Consider the following 19,563-nt stretch of genomic DNA (forward strand, 5'->3'; position numbering starts at 1 on the left):
ATTAATGTAATCTTCACCTACTGAATAAGAGAAAATACATGAGTATTATCATAATTCTATCAACAAAAGCAGCTAGGTGGTGCAATGTCTAGAGCACTGATCCTAGAGAGTCAGGAAGACCTGAGTTCAAATTTGTCTACAGACATTTACTAGCTATGTGTACCCATGGGCAAGTCACTTGACCTTTCTCTGTCTCAGTCTCCTCAACTATAAAATGGGGATATCAGTACTATTGTGGTCTAAATTTTAAACATACTCCTCCTGTGAGTGCTGTGTGTATTTATGGAAAGGAGTGAACCAGGTTCTTAGGAGAAGGTTTTCTATTACCTGTCTTTATCATGTTATATGAGAGTAGTAGTACCTGCCCTCTGGGAACTCAACTCCTCTTTTTCCTTTTTCTCCTTCTCCTCCTTCTCCTTTTTCCCCAAAAAGCTGAGACAATTTACTTTTGTCCTGTGGCGTTTTATTTTTAATTTCTTGAAATATAGCTCTGAAAAATAGGCTTTTAAAAAACCCATTGTATTTTAAATGGGGCTACTAAACTAAGCCTTTAAACCCAAATCATTCTAGCTTTCATTGAATGGTCACTGATGGACCCAGTCCAAGCCTCAGTGACTCATTATTTAGGTTTTGATGGCTTAGAATGAGTATAAACAACAATTGTTTTCTGTTCTGGCCAAAAACTTTGAAGATTTTCCCCTTCCAGATTGATATCTTTGGGATGGTAAATTGGGCCGTCTTTTATCTCAATTCTTACCTAGTCCTTAGTCATTGAATGGGCCTGGCCTTAGACAAACTGAGACCTGGGAAAGACTTTAATTTAGAAAGGCCAAGGTCACCCACTGCATCCTGGGCCATGGCCAGTTGTCTTTACTTTTGTCTTGCCACTGGACTTCAGTGACTCTGGAGGAGAGAGTGAGGCCGATGACTTTGCTCAGCTCTGCCTCACTCAAATACAATTCACGCACAAGACATCACGCTCATGATGTCTTGGTTCTCTTCAAGAATGAAGAATGAACAACAAAAAATGTGAGGCCAAGGCACTTATGTGAATACTACCCATGTTTTTACTTTTGTAATCAATCAATAGGCAATTTTTAAGAACCTACTATATGCCAGGCACTGTGTAGATTGACGAAGTGAGGATGAGTTGGTCCCTGAACAATTCATCCACTCCTCCCCTAGCCCTTTTGATAAAATCACAGAAAGGGCAGAGAAAATAAGGTGTTACTGTGTTAAAAGAGTAAAGATCATGCCATGCTATCCCTTTATTCAGTGTGAAAGAATTCTCTTGGAAGGAATTAGAGGGGAAGCTGGCTATTTGTTAACAAAAGATTGGTCACCTCCTTCCTAATATCTTTTAAAGAGCCAAGCTTGCCAGCTTTGTCAAGTCAAACCAAGGAGTAGCTTCGTAATATGTGATCCTAATTTCTCTATAGAGGCCAATTGAAAGGGGAATTTTCTATCCTTCCCCTCCCATTCACTCTGGTATTTTTCAGCACATTAAGAAATAATACATAAAGAACTGAGTTGAGAGACATTCAGATCCAGAGTTTGAGAGGAAGGAAGCAGCTCCAAGAATCTGATCTGTGACAGTAGAGAAGGGAGCCAAGGCTGGATTCAAGGAAAAATAGTCTTGGCAGTTGGGAACTGAGCTGTGGAGATCAGGCTCTATGCGTAGTCCAGCTTAACAGAGATGCTGATTGTGGGGACACCATGAAAAAAGATAATGGGGTCCTTCAGTAACCAAGGTATCTATAAGTTGCCTTGCCCATAAATTGTTCATTTTTATAATATTGATATTATAGTATAAATTGAGTCACCTTGCCTCAGATCAGCCTCTCTCTGCAAGATAGGAGGTGTGGAAATTGAAATCGCTTCTCACAGAAGCAGATCAATGTATTTAACTGTATATTGTGCTTTTTATTCTTGGTATTGAAACAAAAATAATTAAGAATACATAATTAAATATATAATTGAGTAGGCTGTGTGTACGCTACAGACAGTACACAAGGGAGCTTGACCCCAGAGCTTTTAGGGATGCACAGTTCAGTTTGGTTACTGACTGCTAGCTGTTGTTCCTGCCTTGTGGAAAAATAGTTTAGAAAACCTAACACAGAAAGTGATGTGGGCTAAGTGTATCTTGTCTCAAACGTGGTGCTGAATTTGCTGTGAAGAGAGAACAGTCCTAAGGTGGAAGAAAGAGTTACTTACTTGTATTCCAAACCCTCCTCTGACTTTTAGTAGAAGCTGCCAGGTGTTGTATGAGCCTGACTATATAGTTCCTTGGTACGAAGACTCCTTCCTCCTGAATGCTTACAGTATTTTTTTTCTTTGGTGTAGGAGATTCAGATTTTGACAATAACACTCCTGGGACTTCTTCTTTTGGCATTTCTTTCAAGATGTAACCAGGAGATTTGTTCTATCATTACTTTACCCTCTGGTGCTAATAGATCTGGATGGATAGTTTTCCTTTGTGATTTCTTGAAATAAAGTATCTAGCTTTTTTTTAATCAAAGTTTTCAGAGTGTCCAGTGATTATAAATTATCTCTCTTTGACCTGTTTTCCAGGTCAGTTGTTTATATCCTACATCTTACATTTTCTTCTATTTTTTCCAATCTTTTGATTTTGTTCTAGTATCTCTTTCTGTCTTATGGAGTCATTAATCCCTGTTTGGTCTATTCTAGTTTTCAAGGAGTCCATTTCTTAAGTAAGATTTACCACTTTTTCTTCTAAGCTACTAATTCTTCTTTCAATTCTTTCTTCCAGAGTTTTTATTTCATTTTTTTTTATCTCTTGCTTTATTTCTTCTTAGTGTAATAGGGGTTTAGCACATGTGTAAAGCCCCTCAGTTTGCTCAGTTGATACAGCTTCTCCTAGTGGAGTATTTTCAGGAGATGGCTTCTGGGAGAATTGAGATAATGAGTAAGGGAAGTGCCTAGGAGAGACTGTGAAGCATCGATGGATGTTCTATAACTGGTTCTCGTAGGCTAACCATATGGTTGGAAGGAGACTTTCTCAGTTGGCTGCATAGCAGGAACTATAGCCATCTTCAAAAAAGGCCTTGCATGTACCAGATCCCTATTGCATACATATTCATGTAATCCTTGTAGAAAATCCATTTTTTCCCTTTGAGTCTCTGCTTACAGTTGTTACAGAGTTAGATTTGTGATACTTTTTTTTTTTTATGCTTTTGGGTGTTTTCTTTGGCTTACTCATCTTTCCAGCTTTAGCTTCTGAATTGGGTTTTAGGCCAGGGCCAGTCAGCCCTGCTTGGTCTCACCTTAAATTCCCTCAGTTATTGTAGTGACCTCCACTCGCTGAGGTTAGGCCCTCTACCTTCCCAATACCCCTTATCTTTAAGATTTAGGCCACTGGATCATCAGAGGGCTCCTGGTCCCCAGGACAAAGTGTTAGGGACTTCAGAGATTGTGGTCCTGGGCTGTCCAGGTCTGAGCACTGTGTCACCATTCTGGCTCACTGTCTATGGCTGCTCACTAGGGCTTCTAAGGATCCCCTCCACCCCTGCCCTGTGCCCTGCTAATCAACCTTGAAGGTCTTTCTCAGGGGAGCCCTCTCTTCTTGCTTCCCCCAGACAGAAATCCCTGTAGGCTGCACATGTCCTGTCTCAGAGGTAGCACTGACTTTGTTGCGAGGATAGGGCTCTTTCCTCTCGCCTGGAGGTTGCTGGCTAAATTTTTGTAATGAGATGGAAAAAGTCACTTACCTTAGTTTTTCATTGGACTTCTCAAGCAGTCTTCAGTTTGAAGTGAACTCCAGGATTTCATTTAGGTACTTGGGAATTTGGCAGCCTGTCTCATGACGGCCATGATACAGGACTGTCCCAGCCAGATGTTCAGGAGTTGGTGCTTCCTTGGATTGGTGATGTATTTCTTCTTCTTTATGGCTCTTTCTGTTAATAGTCTTTGTTTCTAAGATTGTATAATCATATGTAATCACATTTATGTGCATGTATATTTATGATTATTATCATTATTAAATCATTTATAAGCTAGGAAAAATGTGAAGTGTCTTTGTGGGTACAGATCCAAACTTGTGAAACAAATTATAAGTGCTGCACAGCCAGTAACACCTTACTGTTACAGTTACTCTCCTGGATTCTTTCTCCTCACTGAGTTTTCATGACACTGCTCTCTCTTGGTTCATTTCCTATCTGATGATTCCTTCTTGGTCTGCTTTGCTGATTAGCATCCATATTCTATCCCCATCTCAATGCCCCCAAAGCTCTGTCCTAGGACCCTTTTTCATCTCTTTCGCTTGGTGACCTCATTAGCTCTCATGAGTTCAATGATTATCACCAAGTAGATGATTCCCAGATCTATATATCCAGCCCTGGAGAGACTCATGAGCTTTAGTCTAACATCACCAATTGTCTGTTGTACATTTTGAACTAGATATCCCATGGTCATCTCACACTCATTTGTTTTTCTCCCCTGACCCCACTTCTCTTTCCTGTTTTCTTCTTTTTTGCCCTATTTCTTTCAAGGTCATCAACGTCCTTCCAATCTTTCAGGTTCACAACTTAGTGTGGCATTTAAAAAGGTTTGAGAAACATAATTTCTGGGTAATTCATTTTCTTAATGATGCCAGTATTTTAATAAAAGGATGATTATTTGTCTGTCTCTCTTAGACCAAAGACCCCTCATGGTGATGGGCATGAGTTTATATGTCGTTAGAAGAGGAGGTGCTCCCAAGGGTGGCAATCAACTTTTGCTGACAACAATCAGTTAGAGAATGAATATTACAATGACAAGGTAGGCTATATTACAGTGAGGTCTTGGGGTGCATGACTTGGGTCACCCAAATCTTGATCAAAGACACATCAATTTCCATATCACCTATTTGACAAAAGGGAGAATCAACACTTCCCAGACCTGTTTGAGCAAACATATTGAGCAGGAATGCACCCATTAGCCCAAACTTAGAATTTCTTTTACTGTCTTTGATTAGATCTTGGCCTGAGTACATCTTTGAGAGAGATTTCCTACACTGGTGGATTTTTGGATGAGGAAATATAAATATAAAAGGAGAAAGTTATTAAATACGAGAAATAATCATTTCTCCTATTAGTACTACACTCGATTCCTCAATCTTCCCACCCCAATAAGCCAATTGGATATTAAATCTTGTTGATTTAATAATTTAACCTCCGTCATAATTCTCAAAATTGTCCCCTTCTCTTTACTCATAGTGCTACCACCCTTGTTCACTTCCTTATCTCCTCTTGCCTGGACTCTTGCAATAGGCTTCTAATGGATAATCTGAATCACAGCCCTACCCTTTCCAATTCATCTTCCACAGAGTTGTCCGTGATTTTCCTCTGACCAAGGTCTGACCAAGTCAATTCTCTGTCCAATAAACTTCAGTGGTTTCTTGTTGCCCCTAGGATAAAAAACAAGCTCCTCCGTCAGTGTTTAAAGTCCTTTTCAACTGGACTCTGGTGTACCTTTCTGGATTTATTACATATTACGCCTCTTCACGTTCTTTGGTCCAGCCAAAGGACACCAGGACATTTCATTTGCTGTCTCTGTACTTTTGCATAGGCTGGAATATAAGGGTAGACCTTTACTTCCACTCCTTAGCTTCCTTAGCTTTCTTTAAGGCTCAGCTCAAGTACCGCATTCTATATGGGTTTTTTTTTTCTGATTTCCTTCAGCTGCAAATGCCTCCCTGCTCAAGTTATTTGTATACATACACATTACTTCCCAAAAGAACATAAGCTCCTCAAAGGCAAACACTATTTAATTTATTGTATACTCAGTGCCTTCCACAGTGCCTTGCACATGGCAACCATTTAATAAATTTTTATTGATTTGAATTGAACATAAGCATGTCACTTAAGCTTTTTGAGCTTCAAATTGTTCATCAGTAAAATGGACACCTCATAGGACTGTTGGGAGGATCAAATGAGATAATCTGTGTAAGCAGTAGGTGGCTTTGAGGAGCTAAGCAGGCTAAGCTATTATTTTTCGTCCACCGAACCTACAGACCTATCTGAGCATGCCCAGACAACTAGCTTATTGTGGAAGTTATGATTTAATTTTAAATTTGTGTCAGCACAAAATATGGCACCTGCCATTAACAAAGGGAAAATACTCTCCCTCTACCCCCTTCATTTTAGTTCCTTGAATACTGCTGTTCTCACTAGCTTGAGATTTTGTTTCTAAGAGTGTCTAGATTCCAAATTTATTGACAGGCTTAAGTTTCTTCTCCCCTCTCCTTTTGCCCAAAGGTCCTAAATTAGCTCCAAGCCCCCAGGTTCAGCCTGAACCAAACATCATGTTTTTTGAATACAAGGAACAATTATCTTCTCTTTATTTTTAAGTATCATATAAAACACAGGGGTGTATGGGGTGTTCAGAGATGACTAGCACCTCTGGTGTGAGGGTGGCTTGCCAAGCCCTTTTCAGGGCTGCTCATCCATCTTTGGTGTCCACCTCACACTCAACTATCACTTGTGGCTCCAAGAAGCTGTAGCATGTGCAGCAGCCATACACTGGTAAAACCTTCTTGACAGACAGGCTAAACCAGGTTGATGGTAACCAACTAGCCTCAAATCTGTTGGTGAGTTAGGGTTTCTACCCCAAGCATGTGAAGACTTCCCCTGGTGGACAATTTGTTCCAAAGAACAGGAAGGCAGCTGAAGCAGGCACTGTGGAGTGCTTAGATTTTGGTCAGACATTGAAGATAACAAGGTCATCCACTATATCCTGGGCCACTGATAGTTGTCTTGACTTTTGTCTTGCCACTGGACTGAGTGACTCTAGAGGGGAGAGTGAGGCTGACAACTTTGTGCAACTTTGCCTCACTTAAATTCAATTCATGCGAAAGTCAAGAAATCACCCTGTGATATTATTAGTCCTCTTCAAAATGAAGGATGAACAACAACAAAATACAGACAAAGCTTAGCATTTCTATTGACCATTAAGGTACAAATTGAACAAAAGAGATAAAGAACAAACAAACTTGCCCACCAACCTAACCCAAAAAGGGACCAAGTTTTGATAGGAAGTGGGATGGGGTAGTCACAGGTTTAGTTCTCTACATCTGTCAGGTTCTTAGGGTTTACCTGTTAATAGCTGCTCCTGATAGCAACTTGAGGTCTCTCCTTTTTGCCACTATATTTGACTCCTTTCCTTCCTTCCTTCTTGGAATCTTGCTATAGTCTCTGCTTGCTTGGTGTCTAGGTGTTACCCACCCCACCCCATCACGGTTAGTGTCACTCTGGGTACTTCACCACAGAATCCCACACTGTCCTCCTGTAGACAGCTACTGTCTCCACTCTGGCTCTCAGTTCAAGCCTCTTAGAAGGGCTCCAAAATATAATTTGCATCTGTAAACTGCACACTTTAAAGTTCTATATCAAGAATTCTTAAATTAGGATCCACTGATCCCTGCTGAGAGGCTGTGGATAGATTTGGGAGTAATCTGTGAACTTAGCTGGAAAAAAAATACAGCTTTATTTTCACTAACCTTTAGTTTCTTTTGTAATTCTATGTATTTTGTATTATGAATTACTATTCTGAGTTGGGGTCACCAGACTGTCAAAGTGGTCCATGACACAGAAAAGATACTACTTTACATATTATCATTATTACTATCATAATTTATTATCATCACAACCATCATAATTTATATTTCATTAACAATTATAATTATTATCACTGACAACTGGAGGAGCTCTCACATAGCAGAATAAAACACCGCCAGGATCACTACCCACGTGGCTCTCCGCAGTCTTCGAGACACTAGATTTCAAAAGGACCGCGCAGCCCCGACCCAGGTGCTCGGCGCCACTTCCGGTCTGTTCCTTCTAGTCAGTTATATCGGTCCTCCTCCGGGCTCCAGGCGCGGGGTCCTAATCTGAGCATTTTACTTATAGTCGCCCTGATATGAGCCAGACTGCGACGCTTCCAGTGACGGGCCCAAGAGTCCCGGTGTGGGAGGGGGGGGAGGGAGGTACTGCTTGATGGCGAGGGCCCGGGGAATGAGCGAGGGTCCTTCTCTCCCCGCCCCCCGCGCCTCCCCAGAGAGAGCTTTTCTCCCAGGCAGTGTGTAGTCTGCTAGGGGGCGGAGCCCGAGGCGCTAACCCTGCAGTGCAGAGATGGCGGCGGCCGCGGTTGTGCGTGCAGGGAGCCGGCTTCCAGTGTCCTGGGCTTTGGGGTCAGGTGAGGCCCGTTGAGGTTGGGCGCTTGGCGAGGGCGAGGCTGGGGCACGTGCTGAGGGTCCGGAGAGCAGGGAGAGAGACCCCGGCCTGAGGGAGGGCTGCCTTCCGGGGGGGGGGGAGTGCAAGGCGCTGCTTAGCGCATTGCGTCCGGTGGCAGAACCGGGGCCGTCCCAAGGACGCCGGCCAGCCTGAGCCTTGTCCAGCCTTTCCCGGGCCTTGCTGCTCCCAGCCCGCTCGCTCTCTGGACCCTTCGGGACGCAGAGCCCTGCCCGGGGCGGGCGGGGTGACCTTGGGCTGGGTAATGGGGGCCGGGCGCGGTGCTGTTAACGTTGGAGGAGCTATGTGATAATAATAGTAGTGACAGTAACAATAACTCGTGTCCACATGGCCTAAGAGCTTTACGTGTGGTATCCCATTTGATTTTCACGGCAACCTAGTAAGCAGGCTCTTAGTCCCTCTCTGCAAATGAGAAGACCCAGACTCAGAGACATTAAGCAAAAACACCCAGCATCACTCAGCTTGTCCGAGGTGGGATTCAAACTCAGGTCTTTCTCATTCCAAGCCCTGAGCCTCCATCTGCCATATTTTATCATTTCTGAATTAAGAATCATTATTGCCCTTTTATTTTGGATAATGATAATGACAGCTAACATATATATAGCGCTTACTGTCTGTGCCAAGCGTTTTACAATTAATTTCATTTTATTATTACATATAAAATGATCTCATTTACAATTATCTCATTTGATCCTCACAACAACCCTGGGAGGTAGGTGCTATTATTAGCCCCATTTTACAGGTGAGAAATTGAGGCAAACAGGTGAAAGTGACTTGCCCAGAGTTACACAGCTTGGAAGTGGCTGAGGCTAGTTTGAAATTTAGGTCTTCCCTACTCCAGGCCCATGGCACTAACTATTGCTGTACCTAGTGCAAATTATCCTTTCCTGTTTTTGAAAGGCCATCTAAAAAAGCAAGGTCTCATTGTTTTGCCCATTCATATCTAACTTCCTAGTTATTGCTTCAATTTCTTGGACTTTCCCACTGACTCTTTGAAGTGATTATCTTGTTAGCTGCTTTTATCAAAAGTAGCAAACCTAAACCTCAGAAGAATAAGTAAAACTATTGGTTATAATATCAATGATTTTTAGTATTTTTAGCAAATTTGTCAACTTATTATTTAGGGCAGGGATCAACCCTCTTTGAAAAGTAATTTGAAGGGTTTCAGCCCCTATTCTGTGCTTCATGGTAGCAGTGGTGTGGGGTGGGGTGGGGTGGGCAGGGAAGCAGTCCTTTACTGTTTAAGAGAGGATGGCAGTAGGGAGGGGTCTTGTACCTTACCACAGTGCAGCCCTTGTCCAGTATTTGACATACATGTTATCAAACTCTGATGGAGAGGATTATGTTTCTGCAATTTTCAGGTGGATGTGGATGGAAGAGGGAATAAACAAAACATTCCGTTTCTCCTTCACATTGTGTGATAGATTTCAAAAACAGTGTGATAGATTTTTGAAACAGTTGGTTTGGAAAAACATTGTTCTGCTGTTTTTCCTGATAAAGTTGGATTTCATGAAGCTGTACTTAAGTAGTTTGACCTTGCTTATACTTAATAGGATCATAGATTTAGAGCGGGAAGGACCTAGAGGTTATTTAAGCTAACTCCCTCATTTTACAAATAAGGAAACTGAGGCCTAAAGGAGGTAAATGTCTGAATTACGTTTTGTGTAGATGGTAAGTAGTAGAAAGGGAATTTGAACTGAGGTCCTCTGACTGAAGTTGAATTTTTTGGTCCAGCCTAATTGGCTTTGCTGTTCCTCCCACGTAACATTCCATTTCCCATCTTTGTACAGGTTGTCCACCATGCCTGGAATGATCTCACTCTTCACCTTCCTCTTTAAAATTTCCTTTGAAGTTCAACTCAGGTGGCATATTTGGAAGGTAGCCTTTCTTATCTCCCTAGTGCCCTCCATTCCCCTTCCATCCCCAACATTGCCTTGTATTTATTTTGTATATACTTATATATGTACTGTACATGCCTTACCTGGCATTCTTGAGAGCAGGAACTGTTTCATTTCTGTGTTTGCATCCTTATCAAGTACACAGTGTCTGAAACATAGGAACTTCATACACATTTTTTGATTAATTGATTAATGATTATTTCCTCCTCCAAAAGGTAGAGGAACCAGGGATGAAAATTTCTATTCTCAATCTGACTGACCAATATGGAGAAACTGATTGCTGGGATGGAAGTAATAGGAACCTTGAGGGAAATGACCTTTTCATCTTAGAATTTGTAATAAAGTGGGGGAGAGGACAGCTGGGCATAGTTTGACATATACCTTAGATTTCAGGAGAGCACATTTCTGAGGCTTCAGAGAAATAACAGGTAGGATACCATAAACTAAGTTCTATAGGGGAAAACAACGTGTTAGATATGGAAGTAAAGAAAACAGTTTTGATGAGGACTAGAAGAAGATTGAGGTGGGTAAATGAGACTCATTGGTTAATTGAAAAAAAGATAACATGCAAACTGGAAGCAAGGACAGATAACAAATGGCACAATCCTGTAAGTGCTACTGTTCTTAATGAGCTGGAGATGGCAAAGAAAGCAAAGGATGGCAGAAAAGTTTCTTTAAAAAAGCCAAACTATACTGAGGAAAAGAAGATAAAGAGTTATCTGGGAAGGACAAAAAATTATTCATTCTTCATTTGTTTCTCTTTTCTTTGACAAATCTTTTGAACTGAAAATCTTTTGAACTGGAAAAATGACTGTTATAAAGTTGCTACCCAAGATAATTAGGAATATAGTAAAAGAGCACTTGTCAGACATTTAATAAATATTTATTAAATCCCTATTGTGTTCTAGGTTCTGGAGATAGAAAGACAAAAGTGAAATCCGATTCCCTCAAGGAACTTAATTTCTATTGGGACTGATAACATATGTATATGTAAATATATTCAGTATTTTTCAAAATAAAGGAGAGACAGCATAGGATAGTGGATAGAGAGCTCCCCATGGAGTCAGAAAGACCCTTGGCAGGTTCTTTTGACACATGCTGACAGTGTGACCTGGGCAAGACATTAGCCTATTAGTGACAAAGGTGACTTTCTGAAGACAGTTTCAGAGAAGATGCTGATCTGCACTGGTGGGGGAAGTTTCCTCACCTGGGAGCTTCCTAATAATGAAATCACAGGTCCAGATTTCAAAAAAAAAATCCAAAATATATACAATGATTTTTTGGGAGAGGCATTGTCAACTGGTGGAGACAAAAGGTGGCAATTAAGTTGAACCTTGAAAACAACCAGGGATTACAGCAGCCACTACAAAGGCCTGGAAATGAGTGATGGAGGCTTACATGAAATTATCAGCAAGAAGGCTTGGTCAGCTGGACCAAAAAGTGTGTAGAGGATAGTAGTATAAGTCTATAAATATATGTTTGAGCCAGGTTGTGAAGGGCTTCAGATGCCAAAATGGGGAGTTTATAATTGATCCTATAAGCAGTAGAGAAGCACTGAGGTTTATGGAATAGGGGAGTAACATGATCAGCCTTGTGCTATAAGACTGTCACATTGGCCGCTCTATAAGGATAGGTTGGAGAGGGCAGATACTTGAGACAAGGAGGCAAAGTAGGAGGCCATTGGAATAGTCCAGGTAAGATGTGATGAGAATCTTAAATAAACTGCTGGCCATGTGAGCAGAGGGAAAGGGATAGATGTAAGCTACAGTGGAGTATTTGGGCAACTGATTGGCTGTGTGGGCTGAAGGAAAGTGAGGAGTTAAGGAAGACCTCTAAGGTTATGAACCTGGTTGGGAAAGAAGGTGATGCTCTCATTTGAAATGGTTAAGTTCAAAAGGGGGATAGATTTTGGGGAAAAGATAATGAGTTCTGTTTTGGACATGTTGAATTTCCAGTGTCTACAGGATATCCAGTTATAAATGTCCAATGCATTGCTGGGATTGGGGTTTGGGAAGAACTGGAGCACAATATGGAGATTAGAAAGTTTAGAATGAGAAGAGGGCCCATAACAGAGCCTTGGGGGATACCCACATTTAGAGGTTTTGGGATATGGATGATGATCTAGAAAAGGAGACTAAGAACTTTAACTAAATTTTTTTCTATTTCTTTTTCAGGCTCTTTGTGGACAAGGCAACTTTATCCAAGTACCTTACCTGCAATTTCCAGTTTTACATCAAGGGTTCCTCCTTGCAATGGTGAGAGATTCAGTATTTTTATTCTGAGCTTTGAGGATTTTTGTTCTCTTCTTTTAAAGTTGTGAATAAATGAAAAGTGTTTTATAATAAAAGAAATGTCATCACTATTTGTGAACAGACATGTTATTTTGGTCTTAACTATTGATATGATAGATTCTTTGTATTGGAGGGGATCTTGTAAGTCAAATTAAGCCTCATAAGTCTCCAGTATCACATGATATTCCTTCAAGTGTTTGAAAGATATTGAGCATGTCTCCTGTTCTTTTACATATTTGAGGTTCCTAGATTCCTAAATCTTTCTTAATGTGTTAAAGTTTTCAGATTGTTCATCACCAACGTTGCCCTCTCTAGCCTGTCTAGTTTGTCAGTGACCCTCATGAAATGTGGTGCACAGAACTAAGATGACAGTACTCCAGGTATGAATTGACCAGTACAGAGCGTAGGGGAACATTGCCTCTGTTCACATGGCCCTTGTGTTTTTAGCCTTAGAAGAACTTTGGAATTGATTGTGTGACATGGGAGACACTGGCACAAGACAGCCCAGCACGATGTGCCCTCATCAAAGAAGGCAGTATGCTTTATGAGCAAAGCAGAATTGCAGCAGCTTGAAAGAAACATGAGACGTGCAAATTTAGAGAATCTGCTCCAAGTGTTCACAAGGATTATTTGTGCCCGACCTGTGGTGGAGCCTTCCAAACTCTTATGAGTCTGATCAGCCACAGTAGGACACACTTGACTCGAATGTAGTGTTGTCATTTTGGTCCTCTTCTAGAATGAAGGACAACCACCAATGTTTCTAGCATTTCTACTGAAACTGCCACCACTCTGGTTCAGGCCCCTCATCACTTCACATCTGGACTACTGCAGTAACCTGCTGGTGGGTCTGCCTGCCTCAAGTCTCTCACCATTTTAATTCATCTTCCGTTCAGCCACTGAAGTGATCTTAAAATGCAGATCTGATCATGTCACCCCCTGTTCAATAAACTCCAGTGGCTTCTTATTTCCTCTAGGAACAAATACAAAATGCTGTTTGGCATTCAGAGCCCTTAATAATCCAGCCCCCTCCTACCTTTCCAGCCTTCTTAAACCTTTTTCCCTAACAAGTACTCTTTGATCCAATGACACCGGCCTTCTGGCTGTTCCATGAACAAGACACTCCATCTTTATTTGATCCAGGAATTTTCTCTGACTTTTTCCATACCTGGCGTGCTTTCCCTACTCTGCTGTCACTACTGATCTCTCTGGCTTTCTTTAAGTCCCAACTAAAATCCTCTGTTTTACTGGGAGCCTTCCCAAACCCCTCTCAATTCTAGTGTCTTCCCTCTGTTAATTATTTCCTATTTATCCTATGTATTGCTTGCTTTGTATATATTTGTTTTTATGTTTTCACGTTAGATTGTCTCACATTAGATTGTGATCTCCTTGAGGGCAGGGGCTATCTTTTACCTCTTTTAATATCCCCAGCACTTAGCAAAGTATTTGGCACATATTAGGTGCTTAATATATATTTATTGCCTGATTTTATTTTTTCAGACTTTTGATTTTGTCCTTATATTTTTTTTTTTTTGGTCTTATAGAGTTGTTGATTCATATATGGTCCATTCTGATTTTTAGGGAATCTGTTATTTGCGTGAATTTTTCCATTTTCTGTTTTAAGCTGTTTGTTCTTCTAGTTCTTTCCTTCAGATCTTTTAGTTCATTTACAGTTTCTTTTTTTTTTTTTTTCTTTGTCTCTTGCTTCATTCTTATGGGTACTCTTGTAGTATATATGACCAACTCCTTTTTTTTCCTTTGTGGTTCTCCTTGTAGCTGTTGTGGAGTTTTCCTATTTATCTAGGGTTGTCTCTTGGGTGTCTTTACACCTATAATATTTTTTTATAGTGTTCAGTGTATCCTGGTTTTTTATGTCTTCAATCTCAGTCCTTGATTTGGTACTTTGTAATAGGAATAATTTATGCCCCTTCTGTTCCCTTAGATGATCAGGCCCTATTTGGTCTTAATTTTTATTATCTGGAGTCCTGGCATTGGCTTCCACTTCCACTGGTATGATTGTATTCAGAAAGCTGGCAGGTTTCCAGCCAGAGTGTTTTGGTCCGTACCATTTGGAGTATCTCAGTTCAGAGTGCTGTGGACTTCGGTTCCCCTGGGACTTGCTCGTTTGGGGGCTGTTGTCACAGGTCCTACCTGCTCAGTCAGAGAGATCAGTTTCTTTCTCTGAGCAGTAGCTTAGCCCTTTATTTGCCTAGGTGCAGAATGCTCAGGCTTCAGGTTGCCCTCGAGGATCTTTGGAGCCAGCAGGCTCCTTAACTTGTTTACCTTGGCTGGCAGGGACTTTTCTGGCAGAATCCCTTTTCCCAGTGCCAGGAAGCTTCTTCTAGCTGTCTTTTTTGTGTAGTCCTGGCTGCAGAAAGATGCTTACTCTAGTTCTTCTTTGGATTTATTGATATTTATTCATCCCACTGCTGTTTTTATATCTTCACTGTAGTGTGTTTGTGAGAGCTGGGTTTGTGTAGGACGTGCAGGATCTTAACTGGGAGTCCCTTAGTATAACTTGAGGTATGAGAGTCTCACAGATTTAGAAAATGATGCCTAACTTCAGGCTGACAGCCTGCTACTCATTTTCCTATCTTCTCCATACATCTTTCACAAATACTTGGTAACAGTAGCATCATTGCTGAAAATTATTATTTAAGCTATTATTTGTGGATACTGCTACACTGGGGCTATACAAAAGAATTATGTGGACAATAGGTTTTTTTTAAAGTCATCCAGTTTTAACATTTTTATTGGCAATATTAACTGTTGTAGAATGCCTTGATAAAGGTTTTGTTCTCTCTACAGGTAGTTTTGCGCTACGAGGAGCTAGGAGTCATCATTATTATACCAACTTAGCCCATGCCCTCCAGACTCAATGTTGTATTTCTGCTCCTAACAAATTGATAGGACAGCCACATAAACACTACAGTTTCTTCACCAAATGTAAGTATAATAAATATGTAAAAACTTACAATTTAATAAGAGTAAGAAAAGTAATATTTTCTAGTCTTAGGTCTTCTTTAATTGCCTCACTGTGGGGTTATTTGTTTAAACATATACTCATGTTCCATTTGAATGCCAAAGACTGCATTGACAGGTGACAAAGTCCTCATGGCTAGGTTGTTGGTAAAGTATGTGAGAGGAACTTAGGAAACCTTAAGCACAGCTTTGGTGCAGTCGTTTCAAATCATTTGTTTTCTCTAGAAGTGCAAAGGCAGAATCTCAGGTCCTAAGAGAAGGGTAAGATTGGTTTAGGTATGAGGAGAAATTTGGAGCACCAAGGTTTTAGTCAAAATCTACCATGCCTCTCTTCATTGTTAGAGCCATATAGGAGGATGGATATCCTTGTTCTATTTCCAGTTTTTGTAAAAACCAGGAAATGACATGATAGTTAATGTGAAAGAATAAGCAAGAAGAGTTGGGATAGGAAGGTAAAAGAGAAATCTTAATTTATCATTAACCCTTCAATGAATGGTATTCGTCGAGTAGAGGAAAAGGTGGAAAGAGTTTTGGAATGAATGTCATTACCTTGGATTTGATTTTACCTATATCCCTAATGGAGTTTTGCATTATTGTACCATTAAACTAAGGACACGGTGTTGAGCAGTAATTGTTGGAAAGTAGTTGTTAATTTCTCTTCAATCAGTCATGTTGGATGAGCTATTACCAGTTATGGGGGTTATGAAAAATTACACATTTATTTGGGGGTAATGATGAACAGGTCAAGAGAACAAAGAACTGGGAAAGAGGCTGATGTGCGTCAGCAATAGGAACGGGGCAATGCTGGGGCTCTGGTCAGCTTCTCTAGCTGGTAGACTGCCTTCAGACCAGAGGGCAGACTAGTCATCCTGTGCCTTCTCATCCTGTCTGTTTTGGATTTTTAGTGCTTCATTCTAGGGCAATTACATGGTAGACAGCCACTTTACTGATATGAGTTATTATTCGTGTTTGTTAAGATGCAGAACAAGAAGTAATCAGTGATGATGTCATTTCTTTTTCTGTCACCCTAAATTGGTCAATTTTTTAGAAAATTCATGTTTCAAAGCTGTTATTTAAAAACAGAAAAAAAGACCAGACCTTAGAGACAGTGGTCCTAACACCTTCAAACAAAAGTAGCCGCAATTAAAGCATACAGGGCATTGGCCTTCTTATAAAATAGGTGTTGTGCTAAAATCAGGGAAAATGTGATTCTTAGAGAGGTAAATGTACAACCCTGATACATTTGGGTATATAGTGGGCTTTGTGTGAATACAAGCCTACTTAATTAAGGATCACAGGATCAGAATTAGAGCTGAAGGGACCTCAGAGCCTTCTAGCTTAACACTTTTTTTTTTTAAACAGGAATCTAAGGCCTAGGGAGGGTAAGGGACTTGTTCGAGTTCATACAGATGTAAAGGTCAGAGGCGTGATTTGAACCCTGACTCCAGAGCTTTTGAACTTTCAACCCTGTACTACATGAAGGAAAATGACAGCCTCTGCCCTAATGGACCTTAGTCTAGTAAAGGGATGAAACATGCACACATCCAGGCATACCTCAGGGATGTTGCAGGTTTAGTTCCAGACCACTCCAGTAAAGTGAATATTGCAATAAAGAGAGTCACATGAATCTTTTGGTTTTCCAGTGCATATAAAAGTTATGTTTATACTATACCGTAGTCTATTAAGTATGCAGCAGTATTATGTCTGAAAAAAACAATGTATGTACGTTAATTAAGAATATTACTAACAGTTGCTAACTATCATCTGAGCCTCAGTCGAATCATTATCTTTTTTGCTGGTGAAGGGTCTTGCCTTGATGTTGATGGCTGCTGACTGATCAGAACCGTGGTTGCTGAAGGTTAGGGTGGCTGTGGCAATTTCTTAAGACAACAATGAAATTTGCCTCATCAATTGACTCTTCCTTTCACTTGAACACATAGAGGCCATTGTAGAGTTATTAACTGGCCTAATTTCAGTATTTTTATGTCTCAGGAATTAGAGAGGCCCGAAGAGAGGGAGATAGACCAAAGAACATATGGTCTGCAGAGCAATCCGAACACGAACAACATCTATCAATTGAGTTTGCTATCTTATGTGGGTGTGGTTCTTGGTGCCCTAAAACAATTACAATAATAATATCAAAGATCATTGACGGCAGATCACCGTAACAGATAAAATAATAATGGAAAAAGTTTGAAATATTGTAAAAATTACCAAAATGTGACACAGACACAATGTGAGCACATGCTGTTGGAAGAATGATGCCAGTAGACTTGTTCAATTCAAGGTTACCACAAACTTTCAATTTGTAAAAAACACATTATCTGTGAAGTGTAAAGCACAATAAAATGAAGTATGCTTGTAGTGATAATACAAGTCAAGATGTGATTTTGAGCTGCAGGGAGGTGTGAGGAGTCTTTTATATTGGTTTTTTGAATTCCTGGGAATCAGATCATAAACAAGTCCTGCCCAAGAGGGAATCTCTGCTGTGGATGGTGGTGTTTTCCTTTCCTGCTTCCTTAAGCACTGAGCAGTCTGGATCATCCTGAGCTCTGTGTACCAGATTCTCTAGTTCTGAACCCCTAAAGCCCACTCAGCTAGGCCAGCTATAAGACGTCTTGCTTTAAAGAAAAAAAAATCATGACTTAACAATTTGGGCTTCCTGGTATTTTAGATCAGCTGGTAGGAAGGAAGAATATGACAGTGCAGGAGTTATTGAATGATGCTATCAGAGTAATGGTCTAGAAGTGGCAGTGAAGAACCAGGGATCTGCTAGGATGAAATTGAAGCAAAGAAAAATGGGAGATATTCTCACTCAAGGAATAAGCCCAGGCTTTTCTGGGGCTGTCCAGATATTAGTAGATGGTTTCTGCCCTATTTTAGAACTCTGGATTCACTTTTAAATGATTACCTGAGGAAATAACCTGGCCAAGTAAATTGGTTCCCATAGTGCCATGAGGCCTTTTCCGTGTTAAAGCTAATCTCTTGGTAGAGATAGTATTAGTCACAAATTACTAGAAAGTCTTTCATTGCCTTTATGTGTGATTGGGATTGGGACTGTGTTATTGTAGGAAATTTAAGGAAACTAAAGACCTGTTGGTTTTTTGACTTCAAAAATAATGCACAAAGAATGCCTTGCCATAGTGGGTGCTAGGAAAACTAACCTTAGTTGTAGGGCAGTAACTTTACTGATTGATCGCATGGGTCTCCTTTGTATGTCTTTATTTGAAAAAAATTATCTATATAGTTTATTTTGACATAAGACACTTTCCCCAAGATACTTGAATAAACCTTCCTAGAGAGTATCTTCTCCCAAGAGAGTTAAGCAAAAGTATATACTATATAGTTTGTTTAGCCATTCCCCAGTCAACAGGCATCTACTTTGTTTCCAGTTCTTTGCTACCACAAAAAGTGTTATAAATATTTTGGTGTGTATGGGACCTTTCTTTTTACCCAAGGCGTCCTTGGAGTTAAATCTAGTCATGGAACCTCTGGGTCAAAGGATCACTTTATTTGCGTGTTTCCAAATTGTTTTCCACAATGTTTGTACTGATTCACAGCTCCACCAACAATGCGCCAATGGGCTCATCTTCCCACAACCCCTCCAATATTGTCTATGTCTATCTTTTGTAATCCTTGCCAGTTTGCAGGGTGTGAGGTTGTATTAGTCATTTTGGAGCATTCTTTCATTTGGTTCTTAATAGTTTTCAATTCTTCTTTTGGAAACAGTTTGTTCATATCATTTGACCACTTATCTGTGGAGAATGGCTTTTGGTTTTATATGTATATCTGTTAATTGTTTCTGTAGTTTTTCTATCAAACCTTTTTCAGAGAAATTTGATATAAAAATGTTTTCCCCCATTATACCATTTCCCTTCTAACACTATGTACATTAATTTTGTTTGTGTAGAAGCTTTAGTCTTATGTAATCAAAGTTATCTATGTTTTGTCTTTTGTTACTACCTCTATCCTTTGCTTGGTTGAGAATACACTTCCTGCCTATGTCTCAGAGGTATTTGATCTGCTTCTCTAATTTTTTGGTAGTACTATCTTTAATATTTTTAAAAAATTAATTTATTTTAAACTTAAATACTAAAACTTAAAAACACAATAAGAAAAGAAAAAAAACATGAACTTGAATACTAAAAC

The 19,563-nt window shown here is 40.2% G+C and overlaps 1 protein-coding gene across 1 annotated transcript in view; it reads left to right on the plus strand.

Annotated features, from left to right (window-relative positions):
• Nucleotides 1-8,103: 8,103 nt before the first annotated feature.
• Nucleotides 8,104-19,563, plus strand: part of MRPS5 (mitochondrial ribosomal protein S5) — a 35,822-nt gene continuing 24,362 nt past the window's right edge. Inside the window, exons 1-3 of the mRNA XM_027853797.1 lie at nucleotides 8,104-8,190; nucleotides 12,319-12,399; nucleotides 15,241-15,378. Coding sequence (XP_027709598.1) covers nucleotides 8,127-8,190; nucleotides 12,319-12,399; nucleotides 15,241-15,378 — 283 coding nt within the window. The 5' untranslated portion in view covers nucleotides 8,104-8,126. The remainder of the gene's footprint in view (nucleotides 8,191-12,318; nucleotides 12,400-15,240; nucleotides 15,379-19,563) is intronic.

This window comes from Vombatus ursinus, unplaced genomic scaffold (assembly GCF_900497805.2).
Source record: "Vombatus ursinus unplaced genomic scaffold, bare-nosed wombat genome assembly UNPS02010219.1, whole genome shotgun sequence".
Lineage (NCBI taxonomy): Eukaryota > Metazoa > Chordata > Mammalia > Diprotodontia > Vombatidae > Vombatus > Vombatus ursinus.